General features: G+C 37.5%; 1 protein-coding gene across 1 annotated transcript; it reads left to right on the forward strand.

Moving 5' to 3' along the window:
• The first annotated feature begins 53 nt into the window (after positions 1-53).
• On the forward strand, positions 54-18633 carry LRRC72 (leucine rich repeat containing 72). Its single transcript, XM_027639006.1, has 9 exons — positions 54-148; positions 1771-1844; positions 5145-5214; positions 7657-7738; positions 8950-9063; positions 13245-13334; positions 15271-15435; positions 16617-16644; positions 18167-18633. The coding sequence occupies exons 1-9, from the start codon at positions 116-118 to the stop codon at positions 18330-18332; spliced, it is 822 nt and encodes a 273-aa protein (XP_027494807.1). The 5' UTR covers positions 54-115; the 3' UTR covers positions 18333-18633.
• The last annotated feature ends 322 nt before the right edge of the window (positions 18634-18955 follow it).

The following is an 18955-nucleotide window of genomic DNA, read 5'->3' on the forward strand; positions in this document are numbered from 1 at the left end:
ACCTCAGAGGTCTTTTCCAACCAAACTGACTCTTTGATTCTGTTATTCCTGCCCACCCTCGCCCACCCCGCGCCTCGCGCTCCTTCCCCGCGGCCGCCCAGGACGGGGCTCTAAGATGGCGGCGGCTCCCGCTGCCGCCGGCGGGCAGGTGAGCGGGGCGGCCTCTCCCTTCCCTTCCCTCCCCCCGCGCCGGCTGCACCGCTCCCCCGGCTGCCGGCCGGACTGGTGGCCACCCCTGGCACGGCCCCTCGCAGCCCGCCCGGCCCGGGAGCACCCCCGCCCTCCCGGTCTGCCGAGGGGGGAGAAGCGGGGAGATTTCTGCACCGCCACCACACCCCCGAAGCGAGGCGTGCTCGGTCCTCCCGCGGCGGCGGAAGAGGCTCGGCTCCCCCGACCGCCCTGGGCGGCAGCGGGCGCGGCTCCTCTGAGCGAGCCGGTCCGATCCTTCTCGGGCACCGCGGCACCACGGAGGTCTGCAGCCCCGCCGGGGCCGCCGGCTGCTGGGGCGGAGAGCGGGAATGACCGGGAAAGGGCTCTAGGGTGGGGAGAGGATGAGATCTCACGTAACGCAGTATGGAAAATACAAATCTTGGGGCACAGCCTTCCTGACTTGTCGAACTCAGAACCCGGGATCTGTGCTGTCTGGAGTAGGTGTGCGTTCCCCATTGGCACTCCACTCTCGCCATCGGTCTGTCCCTCTGTGCCGGGGACGGACATCAGCACGCTTGGGGTGTCGCTTTTCTCCAGAGGAAAACGAGCTGCTTCTCTCCAGAGAACACTTAGTGTTCCCTAGGCAGATTTTGCCCATGTAGACAGAAAACTACAGCTATTTGTCCCAGGTTTTCCCCCTCTGTGACAGCTGCAGTTTGGGAGCCATACCGAGTGCTGGGCAGATGGGCACTGTCCCACACCCGCTCTGTGGAACAAGTGGGCTGTGTGGAGTCCCGGGAGTGCTTGGCTGCTTCAGCTCAGAAAGTCCCACAGGTCCCCCTCCTTTGCAAGTTAATCTGTGTATATTCAGCATGCCCAGAACACACTGGAGTGGTTGTGCAGCCAATACAGGCCATTCTCGACACGCCTGTTGGTGTTCCCAAGGCGTTTTATGTTTGTAAAGTTGTATCAGTTTTGCGGTTTAAACAATAGTGATCCTAATGATGTTGGGCATAATAGCTCATGTAGAAAACTCTTTTCTTCTGATACACATTTTACTTTTTATCAGACACTAGTAACAGAGATCCATAATTCTCTTGTTAATGAGTTTCACTGCTTTTACAAATTACGACACATCAGTAATATACTCTGAAAATAAAAATTGTGTCTGCGTTTTTCAGCGTTTAATGTACAAGCAGTATACTGGATGCATAATTTTAGAATGTCATGCATATAGTAAAGTTGCATAGAATGAAGCTGCAACTGTATTGCAAAGTAAACAGTTTCATGTTTATCACATGTATGGGTTTGGCTGACCTGAGTGAGAAGCCTGTCAACAGTCAACATACATTACTTTCTCACTTCACGTCTATCAACTATGATTCTCCATAGGAAAAGAAAATGAGTGTAAGTCTAGCATAATTGTTGGACTATTTTTATCAATTTAAAATAGAGATTGCCAATTTAATATCTTTATCTCAGACTATATTACAGTTTGCAAGGTGCTGTGATATATTCTTTTTGCTGTGCATATTACTTTAAACACCAAATTTGCATATGTTGTAGTGAATCCATAATGATGCAGTATATTATACTGACAAATGTACTGTATACTGTTAGGCAATAGAAAACCAGCTGAAGATCTGCGGCTTTAAGAGCAATGGGGATGTTGTAGGATTGTATCTGGCTAGACAGTAAGTAAAATATGTTTCTCCTTTTGACTTTAGAGCACACAGTAAATTGTAACCTTTCATAGTGCTTTCTGTATCAGGTACTTTCTGAACATCATTTATATGTGAAATATCAGTAAAATGTATTTGTACCTAGTCCATACACGTTGTGAATGAAGAAATGGTGAAGGTACAGTAAGACATACAGCAGAGCTGTTCTCACAGTGAAGCAGTTACCTGCCTCAGCTCTAGATACACGATCCATCTCCAGCAATCCAGAGTTGCTCCAGGATCTGTGAGTTCACAGAGTTCTGCATAAACTTCTACCACAGGAGCAGAGGAATGAGGCTTGATGGCTAATCTCTGCCTGTTCTAACTGGCTCGTAAGGCTGGGTGGAAGGAATATCAAGAAGGCAAATGCAGAGTCTAAAGACTGCCAAATTTTTGACCTCCCTGAAGAAATCTGTTAACTGCAACAGCAAAACTCATTGGTAGCACCTTCGAAATTACCTGCATCTCTACTGTTAAGAACTGAAGGGAGGGCAGGGCAACATGAAGCGAATACAAGCACAAGAATGCTTGTTTTGGGCAGGCAGTACTGATCACAGAACTGATCTCCTCTTAGAGCTTTATGAAATAGCTTGAGATGTAGGGCAGATGAGAAAAAGAAGCCATGCTGAAGGAAAGCAAAGCTTTCATGAACCTGTGGGTGATCTAGGTTGATAGAGGTGTATATTATAGTATGAACATGCTGAGAGGCTACCATTGAGGGATGGATGCATGACAGGACATACTTCAAAGTTTTTGGAAGGCGTGCTTTGAATTTCTGGCCAGGGCATAATTCCAAGTGCTGCATACCTGTTTGCAGCCTCACGACTGCATCTACTGTTCGTAAGGCTGATATCATATATAGGGAACTAGTGCAGTTTAATAGTTCCGGGACAAGGTTTTCAAAGTCCCTGGGTCCAACGAATGAGGAAAAATAAAAGGTATTATGGAATTTCAACGTTGTCTAGCTTGTTTTTAGTGGAAATCAGGTGGTATTGAAAATCTAAATGTGTCCACTACTGTGTTTGAATTCCTTATCACATCTCTTGATTTACACTGGGAAGGTATTTGATGCTTTGTGAAAAGTAAACTTAAAGCATGTAGTTACTGTCATATTTCTTTTAAATAAGCATTTTAGAAAGAAGAAAACATAAAAATTAAGGGAGAAGTTTAAATAACGAAAAAATTACAAGATACATATATATATCCTAAACAAGACAATAAAATTACTATAATGCGTATGCGTAAGAGAATTAAGACTGTGTATACAGTCTTATTAGGCACATTTTTTGATTTTAAATGCTTGAATGTATGCACTCACTGGCCATATTTTTTGGTATAAATAAAAAGAAATGTTCAGATGGCAGATATAGAAGTGATCTGTCTTCCCATGAAACCATTTTGAGACAGATGATGCAAGATGACTTCTTTGATGATTGGATAGAAGTGAACTTTTATTCTATACCAACTTATATAAATTTGAACTACAGCCAAACTCAGTATCAGATCATGCCTCCTTAACTGTTGGTTTGACATATTTTTCTGCTGGCTGAAATAGGAAAGTGAAAAAAATAATAATTAAAGTCAATCAAATAAGAGGGAATGAGTTTATATTTTTAAAACACTGCTCTTAAAGAGACATGAAACAGTGTAAATTTGGACACTGAAAGCTGTCATCCTAAGAAAACTGATTAACTCAGCAGTAGGTAGAAAAAGAGTGCTGCAGGCCAAAAAGGATCAGCTTATAAAAGACATACAAAGTTTGGAAGGCATCTAGAAAGGGACAGGCTCTTTTAAAAATGTTAGAGGAATTAAGCTCTACCTGGGGCAAATTAAATGCCTTAAATACTACCAAAAAAAAACAGATCAAGGCTTGGAGATAGTCAAAATGAGGCTGTTAGTAGACAGGGAGTAAAACCAATTAAAATGTAAACCTGTAAACTAGGTATAGAATGGGAGTGACAAAGAATATGAGGAAATTTTGGCTTTGCTTCCTGAAAAGTAGTGCAGGGGTTTACAGGAGAATTAGATAGTAGCTCTGTAAGAGTTCTGTATGTCCTGTCAACAGTCATCTGCCTGTCTGTGCCACTTGCAGTAATATCTTTTCTGGTTATTTGTGACAATAGACACAAAAGTATGTATTTGGAGGGTTAGTTTTTATGAATTATCTGAAGAAGCTAAATAAAGTGTTTAATGAAGTAACAGCATGGGGTAATCTGAGTTTCAGAAATAAAGGACACTAAAGGTACAGCACCTCAACTTTGCAGGGTTTTCTTTTGACAGATTTTTTATTTTCAAATGCAAGATCAAAAAAGGCATCCACCCCTTTGTCTATACCTGGAGGGTGTGTTGAAAAAAACAAACAAAAAAACCCAACATGGGAAGCTAGAGACTAGGCTTCACAGCTGGAAAAAAACCCATGATTTTAGGCTGATGATGTGAGGTTAATTTTTATCAGTTCTGTTCGTCCTTTCTGAAACACTGATCCCAGTCTTGCAATACATTAAAATCCACAAGGAAATTTTTATTATGTCAATTAAAATTTGTAATATAAAGGTAATCTACAATTATTCTAGTGGAAATTAAGAATATTTATTTAAAACAATGAAAAATCAAGAGGAGCAATTAGTGAAAATTACTCAGCAGCTCAGTAATATTCTGTGTAATTTGTTATTTATAGTAACTAGCAAGCTCAAAGCGCTAGATACACAATTAAACAAAAAGCCCTACTGGCTCATGGGAGATAGTTTCAGCCTTAGTGGATCTACTAAGTTTATGTGATAGCAGGAGAAGAGTGAGAAAAGGGCAAAAGATTTCACAATATGCACTAATATGAAAAATAACAAGAGATGTGCATTGATGTGCTCGGTGTCTGGCTTCTGTTGGCTTCTTTGGCACTGTGGCTGGACAATCCCCACTGCATCTTCAAAGCAACTTTCTTTTTAGATTTGTGTCCCCAGGGTGCCAAATTTCTCCTCCTGTGTTCTGAGCAGGATTTCCAAAATGCAAAGTACATGGCACTCAGACTCCCTGAGAAAATAAATGCTATTCTGGAAAAGCAATTAATTTATCACTTATTTTTGTTGCTTGCAAGTGTGTAGAATGCTTACACTGTCTCTGCCATCTTGTTCTTTTTGTCTTTCTCTGATATAACTTCTAAGGAGTGTACCTTTTTAGTTCTTGTGTAATATTATTTATAAAAAAATTAAACTGTTTGTAAAATTATTAAGCACTCTTGTTAAGAAATTTGTTACTCTTTTTCTTTTCTTCCACCAGAGGACTAAGAAGTATCCCAAGTCTCTCACAGTTTAATAGGTTAAAGTATTTGTGGCTTAACAACAATAAGGTAATAAGATATTCATTTAAAGAGCAGAACAGTGCATCTATACTCCCCGATTATTATTTTTTAATTTTTTTCTAGCATAAAGCATTATATAATTGTCAAGCTAATAAATTATTTTTAATTTCCAGGCATATTTAACTGTGAACTGTGAAAAGATTTTTTTTTTTAACATCCCAGAGTTTAAGCTAATATATTTTCCTTTAGATTCACATCAGATTTATAAACTGTGTTTATTTAAGAAGCTGAGTTTCTGTGCTAATTCCTTAGCAATAAAAAGAAAGCAGTTCCCCATGTAGCTGGTGTACCCTGCCCAGCAGAGCGGCAGCTCTTGGAACAGACCGAGGGGTGATGTGGCGATAGAACAGGAGGGGGCGGCAGGAAACGCGTAGCTCGTTTCATGCCCTTGCAGACATGCAGAGTTTATTTCCTGCCAGGATGGTGGTCGAAGTGAGGCACCCTCATGCACAAAAGGCAGACATACAACTCTTTGAAATGAGCTTCTCCCTGTGCACGGGAAGCGGCACTGGAATGCTTGGGATGATGGGGTCTCTGCTGCTGTTACACAGGTCGTTGTGTCACCTGAACTTGTTGGACTTACGAGATTTCCAGGCGAGTGGTTAGAGTGGGACCACATGAATTTCTCATGTTTCCAATGGAGTGTATGACCCTAAACCAGTAACACAAGCCACATGCCTTACTTTCTCCTTCTGTGCAAAGCCAGATTATAATATTTATTCTATCCCGTATGGGTTTTGAGACAATGCTCTGTCAAAATCTCGCGACAATACAGTTTCCAGCCAATTGTTACACAAAATCATCTCCTTGACCAGTAGAATTATCTGATTTAGAAATCTCCATATCCATAGCCAACCATTATTAAGTGGTTGAATTGAATCTAAACTTTCCCCATTAGCCACTGGTAATTAAAAAGCAAGAAAAATAATAAAACTCCAAGAATTCTAACCTGCTTTTAACTGTCTTACTTTACAGTAGTTTACATGACTTTCAGAGTGAGCTCAACTTCTTAAAACACCAGAGTTGCTTGCTCAGGTAAATAAGTAGACCTGTGAGCAGCAGGAAAAATCAATTTACATTCCATGTCTCTTTGGAGTGTATGTATATCTGCTGCCCCAGGCTAACATCAATTATATGGCATCTTATATCAACTTCATCAAAAGATCTGTGGTTATCCAACTATTTTCAAAAAAAGCAAAAGTATAGATACATTAAAAGATTGAACACAGGTATAATAAGTCTTTTCCTTGTATTTCTAGAGGACGCTAAAGAATAAGAAGAAATGGCCTGATGACTAAGCAGAACTAATCTTGCTGACCATAAAAGATTAAATCAATCTGATTTTTGCCCAGATCTCAGGTTTTTACCTAAGCAGTAACAAAGAGCATTCTTCTGTTTTTCTATATAACTTGTGTGGAATAGCCACTCTGTGGCTTTTCTTAGGAGAAGTGTCACTTAAATGCTGTAATAGAGGAAGCGTGTTTTTCTGTGTTCAATAGTTTTATCACAAAAAAAGTAAATTTCAGGTGACCCTAAAATCTGTACTCGTCAAAGACAGGGAAACACTGCTATACAAGTGAGTGGAAAAACCTCTGCTTTATGCTCTTCCTTCCAGTGTTCAGATACTGTTGATGCACAGAGCAAAGCACATTTGTTTTAGAGTCAGGGGCACAATTCAAAGACATTCTCCCAGTAACAAATTTGCATATGTAAATTCAGAATTCAAAGTAGTGTCAGGAATAAAATTCTGCTTGTTGTTCTTGCATTTAAGCTATAGGATAAAAACTTGGGCACCCATTAGTACTCCCTATTCTCAGCGATGGTAATGGTCAGCTTGTTCTCTCATTGCAGATACTTTACCTTGCACTGGAGGCACTGAGCTCCAGGAAAGGGGATGTGATTTCATAGGGACCAGAGAAGACTTTTTATGGGAATGCACCCATGCATTTTGGTTTTTTTTCTGTAATTGTACTTGATTCTCTAAATCTGATTAAATGACATTTTGGGAAATTTAGAACAAGGTCAAGGAATAACTAGATGCTGGGTTTATTCTAAGGATATATTTCAGGAATATCCTTAAACCAACAAAGAATTATTATGTCCTACAAGGGTCTCCTAACAATAAAAATTATTTCCAATGTGAATAGAAGGAAGAGAAAATGTGAAGGCCAGTCATTCAAGGAAATTTGTTTCCAAATAAAAATATTAAATTTGTAGCTAAAAAAATTAGGTATGGCTGTACTGCATGTGTTTGATGTGTAATTAGTATTTCTAATGAAGGTTCAGCTGTCAAAAGAATCCTTAAACCAAGTCTTAACCAGAAATATAAGAAACTACCTGTAGTTATGCAGTTTTCAAGAGACCATGTTTGTAATTCTCCAATATTACATTTAGATTGACATATAATTGTTTGCCTAACTCTAATTTCAGATACAAGATTTAAATTTCTTGATCAAAAACTATTGCTTGACTGAACTCTACCTCAACAATAATGAACTGACAGATATATCAGGTACCAATATTCCCTTTTTAGGTTGTTGAGCAGAGGCCTATACTTTCTTTTCTGTATACTGGCATTAAAATTTATACAACTTGATGATAGCAAGTAACTTACTGGTTGAAAGCTCCTATATATGCATAACAATACATGTTAATTATTAGATATTTAATTGTTCCGGGATACTTGAGTGGCAATAAGGTGATATGCTTATCCTGGTTCTAAGGGATGAAATGTCACTCACTTTATGTCAGGCAATTGTAAAATATTTTTGATCTTACATGCACATATTGCATATTGAGAATTTATAACCAGAAGTATTTTGCAAAGTTAATGCCAAACTTATTTTATTTCAAAATTTGCATTTGTCTTATACTTCTATTTCAGTTTTGCTTGCTGTTGTAAATGAAAGTGGCTGTACCAGACTCATGAATTTGTGGACAAAGAGGCCAAAATATAATAAATTTCTGTATATTTTAGACATTTTAAATGTTAATACTTTATTTTTCTCTGTCCCTATAAAATGCAGGGATTAATGATGTTGATTAGTTTCTGTGAGATTTTGAAAAAAATTAATCTTTGAAATACAAACATGGATAAAAGAGACAATACAGATGATAACAAAACATGGTTAAACAGAAGGGTGTCCTTTATAGGGAAACGTGGGTAGGAAACACTGTATAGATTCTGGAAAACGTGGTGTCCAATCCTGATATGGTGTAAGAATGTGAACAAATAGCCTGGGACAGCCACAACAATATTTTGTAATAACTTTTTAATATGTCAGTAATTACTTGAAACTGAACTATGTTCTAAGGAATTCACTATTTACTATTTGAGAGGCAAAGGTGATATATTATTGTGAGGCAAAGGTAATATTAGGTCAAGGTAAAAGGAAGTGAATTAACCAGGGATTACTGGGATATAGGAGTAAGGAAGGGAGGAAGAAGAGAGTTTGCAGTTGATGCTGATTTGTTAGTGCAAGGGTAATGTGGGCAAATGGAAAGAACTGGAATGAAAAAAAGTTAGGCCTGGGTTTAAAAGATGTGATTAGAAATATGAAAGGGATATTCAATATCTCTAATTTTTTTTAAATTAATATCTCATGCAGTGTGTTACCAAAAGGCAAGCATAGATAGATATTGTGTGCAGCATAACAAAATAATTATCTAATAGAAGCAGCCTGTTATGGTGAGAACGATTAATTATTTTTCATTTCATTTCAGGTGCTTTGAAACACTTATGTTCGTTACAGATTCTGTTTCTTCACAACAACGAGTTAAAGAAACTTGGCAAAACAGTGAAGGAATTGAAAGGAATGATAAGCTTGCATACTCTAAGTAATACCTTATTTTTATTCTGCAGAACAGCGACCAATAGCTTTTTAGTTTCTTATCGGGATGTTTCTTGCCTGTTTCTGCATCATTTGTCAATAGCTTTTGAATCTAATTAGAAATTTCAACCAAATTTGACAAATCTGAAGAAAGAGATCTCTAGGACATGAAAATTCCACAAAGAGTACCTCAACTGAGAAAAACCTGCTAAGTGAGTTCAGAAGTTAACTCTTTTTGGCTGCTGCCTAGCCAATATCCTGGATGAATAGCTTGGAGGGTGTCAAGCAGTTTACTGCTGCCTCTTTGTAAGGGAACATGGGAGTGAGATTATCATAGAGGTAGAGTTGAAAAATAGATGTTATTGTTGCTGGGAGTGTAAATGATAGGTTAAAGAACCCAAATTCCTGCCTCCTTAATTCTGTTGCTTATAGAACTCCCTTTCTGCATCTTTTTGGCAGACTGTGGATTTCTAGAATCTAAGAATAAGTACCCTTCGGTATTCTTCACAACAATGTCTGTTAAGTGGCATATTTTCTGATGCACTGGCTGGAAGTGAAAACAGTGCCATCTCTGAAATTTCAAATTAAGTTACACAAGACAGTGTTGATGCCACTAAGTTACAATGTAAGAAGTAGCCTCCAGGGAAAGTAGGATTATATGCTAATAAGATACTGAACATGAAAATGTAAGCAGTGTTTTCTGTGGTTCCTAAAGGAATGTCAACATAGGCCATGACAGACACTCAGTACTTGGAGAAAACAGGAAACAATTTTCACGCCTTAGTGACGGCTAAGGAGGTGAATGTCACCAGGCCATAACACCTCCCTAAGCATTCAGAAAACTGAGTGTCTGATTGTGGGAAAGGAAAATATGACTTAAAAAGTACACTTTTAATTGAACTTGACACTGGGCCAAAACTAAGAGACAAATCAAGTGTTTAGGAAGACAACGTGTCAGCCAAATTATAGTAATTTTTTTCATTATATGCAACATAGAAAAAATAGTCCATTTAAGAATGCAGTTGTTTGAAGTGATTAAGCAAAGTCTGGACAGACATCCTATGTATGAATGGTGCAGTCACTTGAATTTAATGTTAGCCCTACAAATTAATAAGGAGCTTCAACAAGCACAGGAAGTTTGTTGTACTTGTTGCAACCATCTGTGGGAAATACATAGCAGATAGTTAAAGTGCTGCTGAGTTATTATGAATGGCAGTCACAAAGGCATAGTGAAAACTGGGTGCAAATTGGACTGGCCACCACCACAGAAAAGGAAGTGTTTGAAAGAACAATCAAACAATAGATAGAATATACCAATCTACCCTAATTAAAAAAAAAGTTCAAAGATTTGTACCAGAGTAAACAGTAACAGTGGAAGAAGCTTAATAACCTTAATAACCATAACTTTAAAGTTATTTCTTCTTGACCTTTGCAGTCATGAAAAAATCATTAATGTGTTTGTTTCAAGGAGATTTCATAATAATGAGTTCTCAAGTTACCAGTACTCTATTTGTTTAATAAAATGTAGTCACATTGAAGTAAATTACATCAGTTATTTACAAATGAACAAAATAAATTTTAAAAGTCATATTCTATATATCATATTACCATATAATTTCTATGACTCCTTGCAATATTAAGAAATATGAAATGGGTGCAGAATTTGCATTGTGTAGCTTTGAAAAGGGCTGTGCCGGTAACTAACTTTTATAAAACAAAACCAGTGACAGTTCTCACTGTTATGAGGTAGATCTTTTTTATAGCCAGACAATCTCATTTAAGAAAAAAACAAACACTTGCTAGCCTTCAGCTGAGCTCCTGGATACTTAACAAGATTTTATGATTTTGTAGCTCTTGGGGACAACAGAACTATTAAAACACACTATTATTGTTCACTTCAGGAGTAGCATCCAGCTGGCAAAATGTTGCATTTCTCTTCTTGAAGGCTCTCTTGTGACTTTTAGCCACTGCCCTGCACTGGATGTGTAGCAGAACACCATCCTTCCCCAGGCCTTTAGGGAAGACACTCAGCTTTGAAAGATTTACTGCACATGTTGCTCACAACTGCAGCCTTTGGGAGATACAGAGGGTTTCTTTATGGGCTCACCTCACATCTCCCTTTTGGAATCCAAGATTTTTGTTACATACTCTGTAAATTGTCTCAACTGATTTATTGTACTCAGCTGTTAACATCCTGCTGCTAGACCTCAGAAAACTGTGTTCTTCGCTATGTTTCTGCCCCGTGTGGCATAGGCACACTGTTTTCCTACACTCCAAATAGAGAAAACAGATAAAACTGTGGAGGAAGAAAGCATTATCCCTCATTTGTAGAAGTAAAACTGCATGACCTTGACAAGAAAGTAGATAGCTGAGCCAGGAATTAATCCCAGATGTTTTGTAAAACAAGACCATCTTGATCTGTACAATGGTTGGATTTACTGTAAAAATAAGCAGTAAAAAAATTCACATTCTCTAAAAAAACCCTACAAATCAGTGTTGATGAGGAGAGACATGATCCAAGTAGCATCCAGATTCACAAGTGGTTAGTATCAGCCCTGGTTTGTGCCTTGGAAAAATCTCTTTTTAATCTTTATTCCATTCCACTACCAAACATACCTACTTTTAGAGATCTTTCTGAAACATTTTTATCTCTGGAATGCTATTGCATATTTTCTTGTCTCAAGAACAGAATTATCACATATATGCATAATATTCTTTCTGATCAACACTTTCTGGAAAAAAAAATAACTATATACTACTTTGTTCAGTAAAAATGGAACTTTCTTTTGCTGCCACCTTGTGGGATTCTTACTAATTTCAAGTCAGTGACCTATAAAAATTTGTTTAAGAATTAAAATATTTTAAGTTCTCCTCTAAACACGTGAAGAGGTGTTTTCTGTGCAGGAGATAGCAAAAATGCCTGTTCCAGCCTTACTGCATCCTCAAAATAACTGCTAAATCGCATCGAGCACTGAGCTCCCTTCAGCAATCAGACTTGTCCTGAAGAACATGAAATGGCATCTTGTAGTTTAGAAATCCATTTGGAATATTTTCAGACTTTTTTCTTCTTCTACTATCTCTTATTTGCTTCTGTAATACCATCTTCCCCCCCCCCCCAACTGCTAAAATTACATGTAACAGGATTTTTTACCCTAGAGTGAGTATTAGCTACTCAAAAAGAGAAAAGCAGATCCGTGTAGCAGAAGTTTGTCAGAATTGTATCAGAATTGTCAAAATCATTAAGATTTTTTTTTTCTCTCCTCTGATCTCAAGGTGGCAGCATCCTGATTATTTTTACTGTCTTAGAAGAACAGCATTTGTGAAAGGAGAAAAATAGAATTATTATGTCTTTCATTTGGGAAAAAAGCCCCACCCAGCAACACTTGTTTGTTTGTTTGTTAGCTGATCTGGGAATGAGCCAGTTTCTATTTTAATCGACCCTAGATATCACTGTCATGAAATAAACTAATTTGGCATTCAGCTAGGTAAGTGTTCCACATTTGGCAAAGCAGCAGCACGGGATTGATACCTGTCTCTGTGTTGCAAAGGTTTGGCTGTACAGGTAAAGTGAACCTGAACATAAGCATTGTAGTCAAGTTGCTAATGGGCTTTTGCAGCTTAGTGTCTCAAGGTAAGCTAATGGGGACCCAGGTTCTGAAGAACTTAGATCGCATTAAACATTTTGCTCTTAAATTTCTTGAGTTTTCAAACTCATCATCTGTCAAAACACCACAAGACTGAGTATTTGCATTTTATATTGTGTCTATGGGATAAAGCACCTTTATATCAGCTCTTATGTCTTACCTTTAAGCTGTCACACTTAAAAGACCACTGTTATTTAAAATAGGCATCATACCCAAGAAAATCAAAGGCAAGCAGCTAATGTGTTTTTTTTATGTATATCTTAAAAAATAGAAAAATACCTCAAAGGTTTGGAGTGCACGATGACACCTTTACTCAGTTCTTGCCTGTGTTGTTTTGCATGAAGTCCATGTTTAGTTATTTCATGCCTGTAAAGAGACTGTGCTTCTTTTGCCCAGCATAAGAACAATTTGAATTGATAATATTTTGTACAAAATCTTTGGTTCCTAGTGATCTTTAATTTTCCTGCCTTGCAAAGCTTTTGTTCTTTTGCTGGGTTTGGTTTTTTTTGTGACACTGTTTGTTTTTTCTATATACATTTTGCAGACCTATTCCAAAACCCTCTGGCATATGATCCAGACTACCGGCTTTATGTCATATACATCCTTCCTTCAGTTCAGCTCCTTGACAGGAAGTGTAAGGATTGCTTTCCTCTTCTCACAAAGCATTGACAGTTGCTTTTGATTTTAATCAGTTTGGAAAAACGGGTGAAATTATCTTGCCTGTTCTTTTACATGCATTTTTTGATATAGCAAAAGATCTAATGAGCAGATACCCATTTTTTGCAAGATTTGTCAAGTAAACAGAGTTTGCATGGCATAAACAGTTTACTTTGTCAAAGGCTTTTGATTTCTGTCGTCTTAAACTGTGTATGCTTTTCTCATATCTTGGTCTATTTGGATAAAAACCTGTGCTTAGAAACATGTACCTACATTTGTGCATTCTCACTGGCATATTCACATGGGTGAGCATGTTTACTTAGGTATGGATAATATCCTCAGCTATCTACATGTTTCTGTACAGTTTAAATATGCACATTTCTTGATGAGGAAGATTCAGACCATGCTTTCAAATATAAATATTCATAAATCATCACGGGCTCTTTCACAGATTGCCTATTGTAAATTCAGCAGAAAAAAATGTCTTAAGAAAAGCCAGATGTGAAATCAGTGAATCCATAAAATGTCACAATGAACCCAGAAAATCGCCTTTTGTGATTTTTGCCTCTGGTGTTTGGAAAGCTATTTGATTGGCAAGTGGGCTGAAAATTACTCGAGAGCCCTGAGAAAGGGGTTGATTCCTGCCCCAGCTCTACCTTATAAGGAAAAACAGGGCCATCTTGAAAACCTGCTCCCAGCCTCTAAGGGAATCAGGACATAGGACTTGAGCAAGGCAGATGCAGGACATCTGCAGGTGCTGGAAGACTGTGCAGCTCTGTCATGAAGGAAAGATGGTGGATGGGCCACAGGATGTGGCAGGGGTTGATGAGGAGCTGCTGGATCTGACCATGTGGCCATTTGCTTACCCTGTCATTTTGCACTGGTGCCTCCAATCTCAAGTATTTGGTCTCGTGTTACAGCTGTGCTTAACACGTCTGTCAGACTGTGTTACTAATGATCACTTTAGACTGGGGAGTGATGAATGAAGCTTAATGTTCTGAAAAATATGTGTTGCATTTACATGTCTAGAAACACTTCCGTAAAACTTCCTGGACTTAATCTCTAAATACAGTTCTACTGTAATCAGTCCTGGATTAAGACTTGCAATTATTTGTATCAAGCTGCCTCCTGGACTTCCCACTTAGTGAACTATTTCTCTAACATTACAAAGCTTCTTCACCATCTGTGGAACATTACCACAGCACAGTCCTGGCTGTCGCCTTTACACAAGACATGTGCTCACACTTCTGTTACCTTCAGGCATGACTACTGCAGTTCCTTTCTAATTGGTCCCCTAGACACTATGACTCCAAAACTTCCCTGCATTCAAAATGCTTCTGCCAGTTACTTGTTCTAAAGCTTTAGCTCACTTCTGTTCCATAGCTGAAGTACTGGATTAGTATAAAGTTCACATAATTGAAGTTACTATCCCCGATTTTATTTAACAGCCTTAAACTATTTGTTTAAAATTTAAAGTTATTTTTAATTAAAGTGCAAACCAGGAAAATTTCAAGCTTTTTTCTTGATTGCATTCCTAGAGTTTTCTCTGTAATTGACCAATGGGAATTGAACTGGCCTTAAACCAGGATTTGATTTTGCTATTCATAAAGAAACTTCCAAATCTACTGACTTCTGCAGTAGATCTCATTTAAGTAGTATGAAAAGTCTGGCTTTTTAGTTTCTTGGTTTAAAACTTGTCATCCTACTGCACTCAAAAGAAAATATTTTATTGTACAGGGCTTCACCCTAAAGCCTTGGAAAGTATCATTCCGTGTTCCCATTTTGAATTGTTGTGAAATGATGTAACTTACACTGCTATTGTTACAAAAGTCTGCACAGAAAAAAAGTGTATCACCTTTTGCATGCTGCCTTTTCAATTGGTAGAAAACATTTTTTTTATATCCCCTTAACAGTAGTTACACAAAGAGAAAGGGAATCAGCATTTCATCTTTATAACCCTGAAAGGTCTCTGCTCGTGCAGTCTATAGCTTTTGGGAAGAGAGTAAAGACACCCCTGGGGACTCCAGTGGGATCCAGAAGATGCATTCACCCAGCCAGAAGACTGATAATGCCCTCAGGTATTTATAATAATAGAAGGAAAAGCAGACATTTTTAGGTGATTAGAATTAGAAACGGGTTTTTTTCATTCATCTGATAAGAAGTTGCTGGTTTTAGTAATAGAATAAAAATGCATCAGGAACTCAGCCAAATTGCTTCATAAAGTAGTAGTAGCAGCAACAGGAAAAAAATGACTTCTTACACTGACAGTTTTGAGGCAAATAAGTTCTAGTCACTCCCTGTAGTTACAGAATTACCTTTAAAGATAGATGAACAAACAACATTTTTTCCCCAGTATGTGTCTTGCGAGTGTTTGGTTTTACTTTTATTTAACTTAAAACATCTCAATACACATCTAGGCCAGTGACAGCACATAGACTTTTGATGCCCTCTAGTGCTTTTATAAAATAATCTCTCAAAGAAAGTATTTTTTTCTAGTGCCTAGTTTTATTGTGCCTAGTTTTTATTTTATTGCGCCTGGTTTTATGAGTAGATTCCTTTTTGTGTTTTCAAAGCTGAGAATATTTTAATGATGTCTTAAAATAGCATATAAGGCAATTTTTAGAGTTCTTATAACATTCAGATCTCGAAGACAGCATGACCTGGGCACAAGAAAGCAGGTGAATACCACCAGGAACCTTGTGACTTGTACCATATCACACTCCAGAACAAACCTTGAAATCTTGTCTGCTTTTTTGATGTTTTAAAGATAAAAAAACCAATATTGTGCATAGATGAAATCATAGCATTTTAAAAAGTAGTGTAGATGAAGTTTGGAAAGTAATAAAATACCTGCAAGTTTTTTTAAATGTATATATCACAATATTAAAGCTGAAAGCAATATATTTAACAGTAATTTTGGAGAGGTTGAGAAAAGGAGGATAGTTTGATAATATATAATTTATTTGTTTTGCTGATGATTATCAAAGTAGGCATACTATGCAATCATTCACTTATGGAGAGAGTGGCATCATTTTCTGTGAAAATAAAAAAGCCTGGAAATGTATGTCTATGGGGAATAAGAGAGCTACATAAACTTAAAAAAATTCTGACAGGTATTTGCTTCCACAGTACTTTAATAAAATATGATCTTAAACATTTCAAATAATCTGCTAGTTTTCAATTAATTTGAACAAGCAAATTAGGATCAGGATGGTAGTGGTACGGCCATTAATGTCTTAATTTGAACTTTTTGTTATAGGTTGTGAATTTGGAGATAACACAAATAAGTAAGTCATTTTTTTGATTTATTTTCCTTTTGCATCTCTGAAGCATTTACTGAATTTCCTCTTCTTGTGCCTAAAAAATACCCTAACCAGAGAAAACATCCAGCAAAAATGAGCTTTTCAGAGAAATTTCAGGCCTTTGTATTTAATATAGTTGCAACTCTATACTATTGTGATGAGACAGCCTACCCGCTGGTGTCTGAAATTTAATATTGAAAGGTATTCCACATTTGGAAGTGGGTACATACAACTGCCATTTATTTGTAAGATCAAATACTGATCACTAGAAAAAACATGCTCTAAGTATTAGAGCATCAGAATATCTGTTCTATATTATGGCCCAGAAAACATTCCCCTGAGTGGCTGTTCAAGAATACATACTCTCTGAAAAACATTGTGACTTGAAGAATGAAACTTTTTTAGTCTGTACTTGATTTTTTTTTTATTCTTTTCAGTTTCAAAATCATGGAAATAAATGCAAAACTTACCTCGGTTATCTTTGTCTTGATTGAGGCAGGAGAAAGGTTGCATTTTGATGTGATGACATTGTAGATGCAATCTTTATAAGAGTAAATTTACAAACTTTAGATGTCAGGCTTGGTTTTACTTTCTAGCTTTACATATGAAAAGATTTGAAAAACGCATTAAAGGACATAATAAAACCCTACATATCCTATGTATCCTCTGACAGTACTGCGTACAGCTATTTAAAATCAAGCTAATTTGTGTTGAAAGAGTAATTCTTACCTGCCTCCAGTGGAGTTAGCTGTCCTCATTGGTAGAATGGATGTACGGCTTTCTGGAGTCTTATTTATGTACATGATGAAACTTTGCAAGGTGCCTTTTCATGACCAAGTGCTTTAAACTCGGTGGAGATGGTCCTGTGGTTCGTATTAGGTGTGTGTCACTACTGGTACACCTCTAGGAAGTAAGTTCTTTTAAGATTTAATATTGTATCTGAGTTGGAAGGTTTTGGTCTAACACAAAGTCCTTCTCAATCCTACATTGATGCGCATCTGCCGCTTTCCTCTCCCAGACTACAGCTGTGGCAGGATACATGAACAACACAAGCCCACAGTGTTCTGGATTCAGAACCTGCAGAATGAAGATTTGCCTGAGGGCTAGTTAAAAGACACACAGCAAAATAAATTTATGTGCATTTGCATTAATCAGTATCAAATTGCTTGAATCATGCCCACTGAATCAGAGTATTAAAAGTATACAATTCTAATTGTAGTGGGAAAAAAATTGAAAAATATTATTTTGCTTTAAGTTTACTATAAATGTATTTTAAATAATTTATACCTAATTTTTCCCCATTAGAATCCTGTGATTCTAACCTTTTCTCATTTTGTTTTGCTTTCTGAAATTTGGTAAAAGAAGAAAACCTTCTGAAAATTTTAAATCCTCACTGTTAGTGTCATCATGACTGCCAACTTCACTTTCTACACTGTGTGTTGTTTATTAGTTCCAAAGTAGTTTGGAAACATTCAGATAATGGACATTTGCTGTGTTCTTTTTGCAGAGTACCATTTGAGAACCTCGAAGATGCGGTTTTAGTACGGGCCATGACAAGATCTCTAACAGAATTTTCCTCTGTGGACTGGAACAAGGTCGCTACCTGTCAAGAAAGACGTCTTCAAAATAAAGCAGAAGAACCCCTCGAGAAGCTGACAGTCCAATTTAGATGAGTCCTTTCTTCCTTAAGAAAAAAACAAGTCCTCTCTCTAGTGTGGAGCCCCAGAAGTAACAAGTTCATGACAACATGCATCAAATTAAATGAATTTCCAGAAAAAAACTGTGTAATACAATGATGAATTAACATAACAAATGATAAACGTCAATGATACAATAAAAGTGGCTTGAAATGCAATTCTTACCATACTTTTGTTATCAGAAAGTGCTAAAGCTAAACTGCATGCTAATTTTTAAGAAACTAAGGAGAAATACTTTCATTGCTTATAGTTTCTGCTTATTGTGTTCTCTAACAGTAATTTGCCTTCTTCCATCAAAATAAAGATATGAGGAAGCAACCATTAAGCTCTTCTCATTTCTGAGAGGGATTAAAGTTTCAATTTGATAATTTGTGTGCTGCATGAATGTGCTGGAAACTCTCAGTTACATGAGGATACTCATTTGATCCCAATACAGTGGATCCACAAGCTCTTAACCATACTGATATCTCTCTCTTGTCTGTGGCTGCTGATTCTCTCCCGGGATGCAGGCCTGTGCTCACTTGTCATTCTGGAGAGACAGGACTTGCCCAGGACACTGCCCCAAGACTGTCACACAGTGCTGGAGCATTACACCTGAC

Source organism: Corapipo altera, unplaced genomic scaffold (genome assembly GCF_003945725.1).
Source record: "Corapipo altera isolate COAL_440 unplaced genomic scaffold, ASM394572v1 44, whole genome shotgun sequence".
In the NCBI taxonomy this organism is placed as follows: domain Eukaryota; kingdom Metazoa; phylum Chordata; class Aves; order Passeriformes; family Pipridae; genus Corapipo; species Corapipo altera.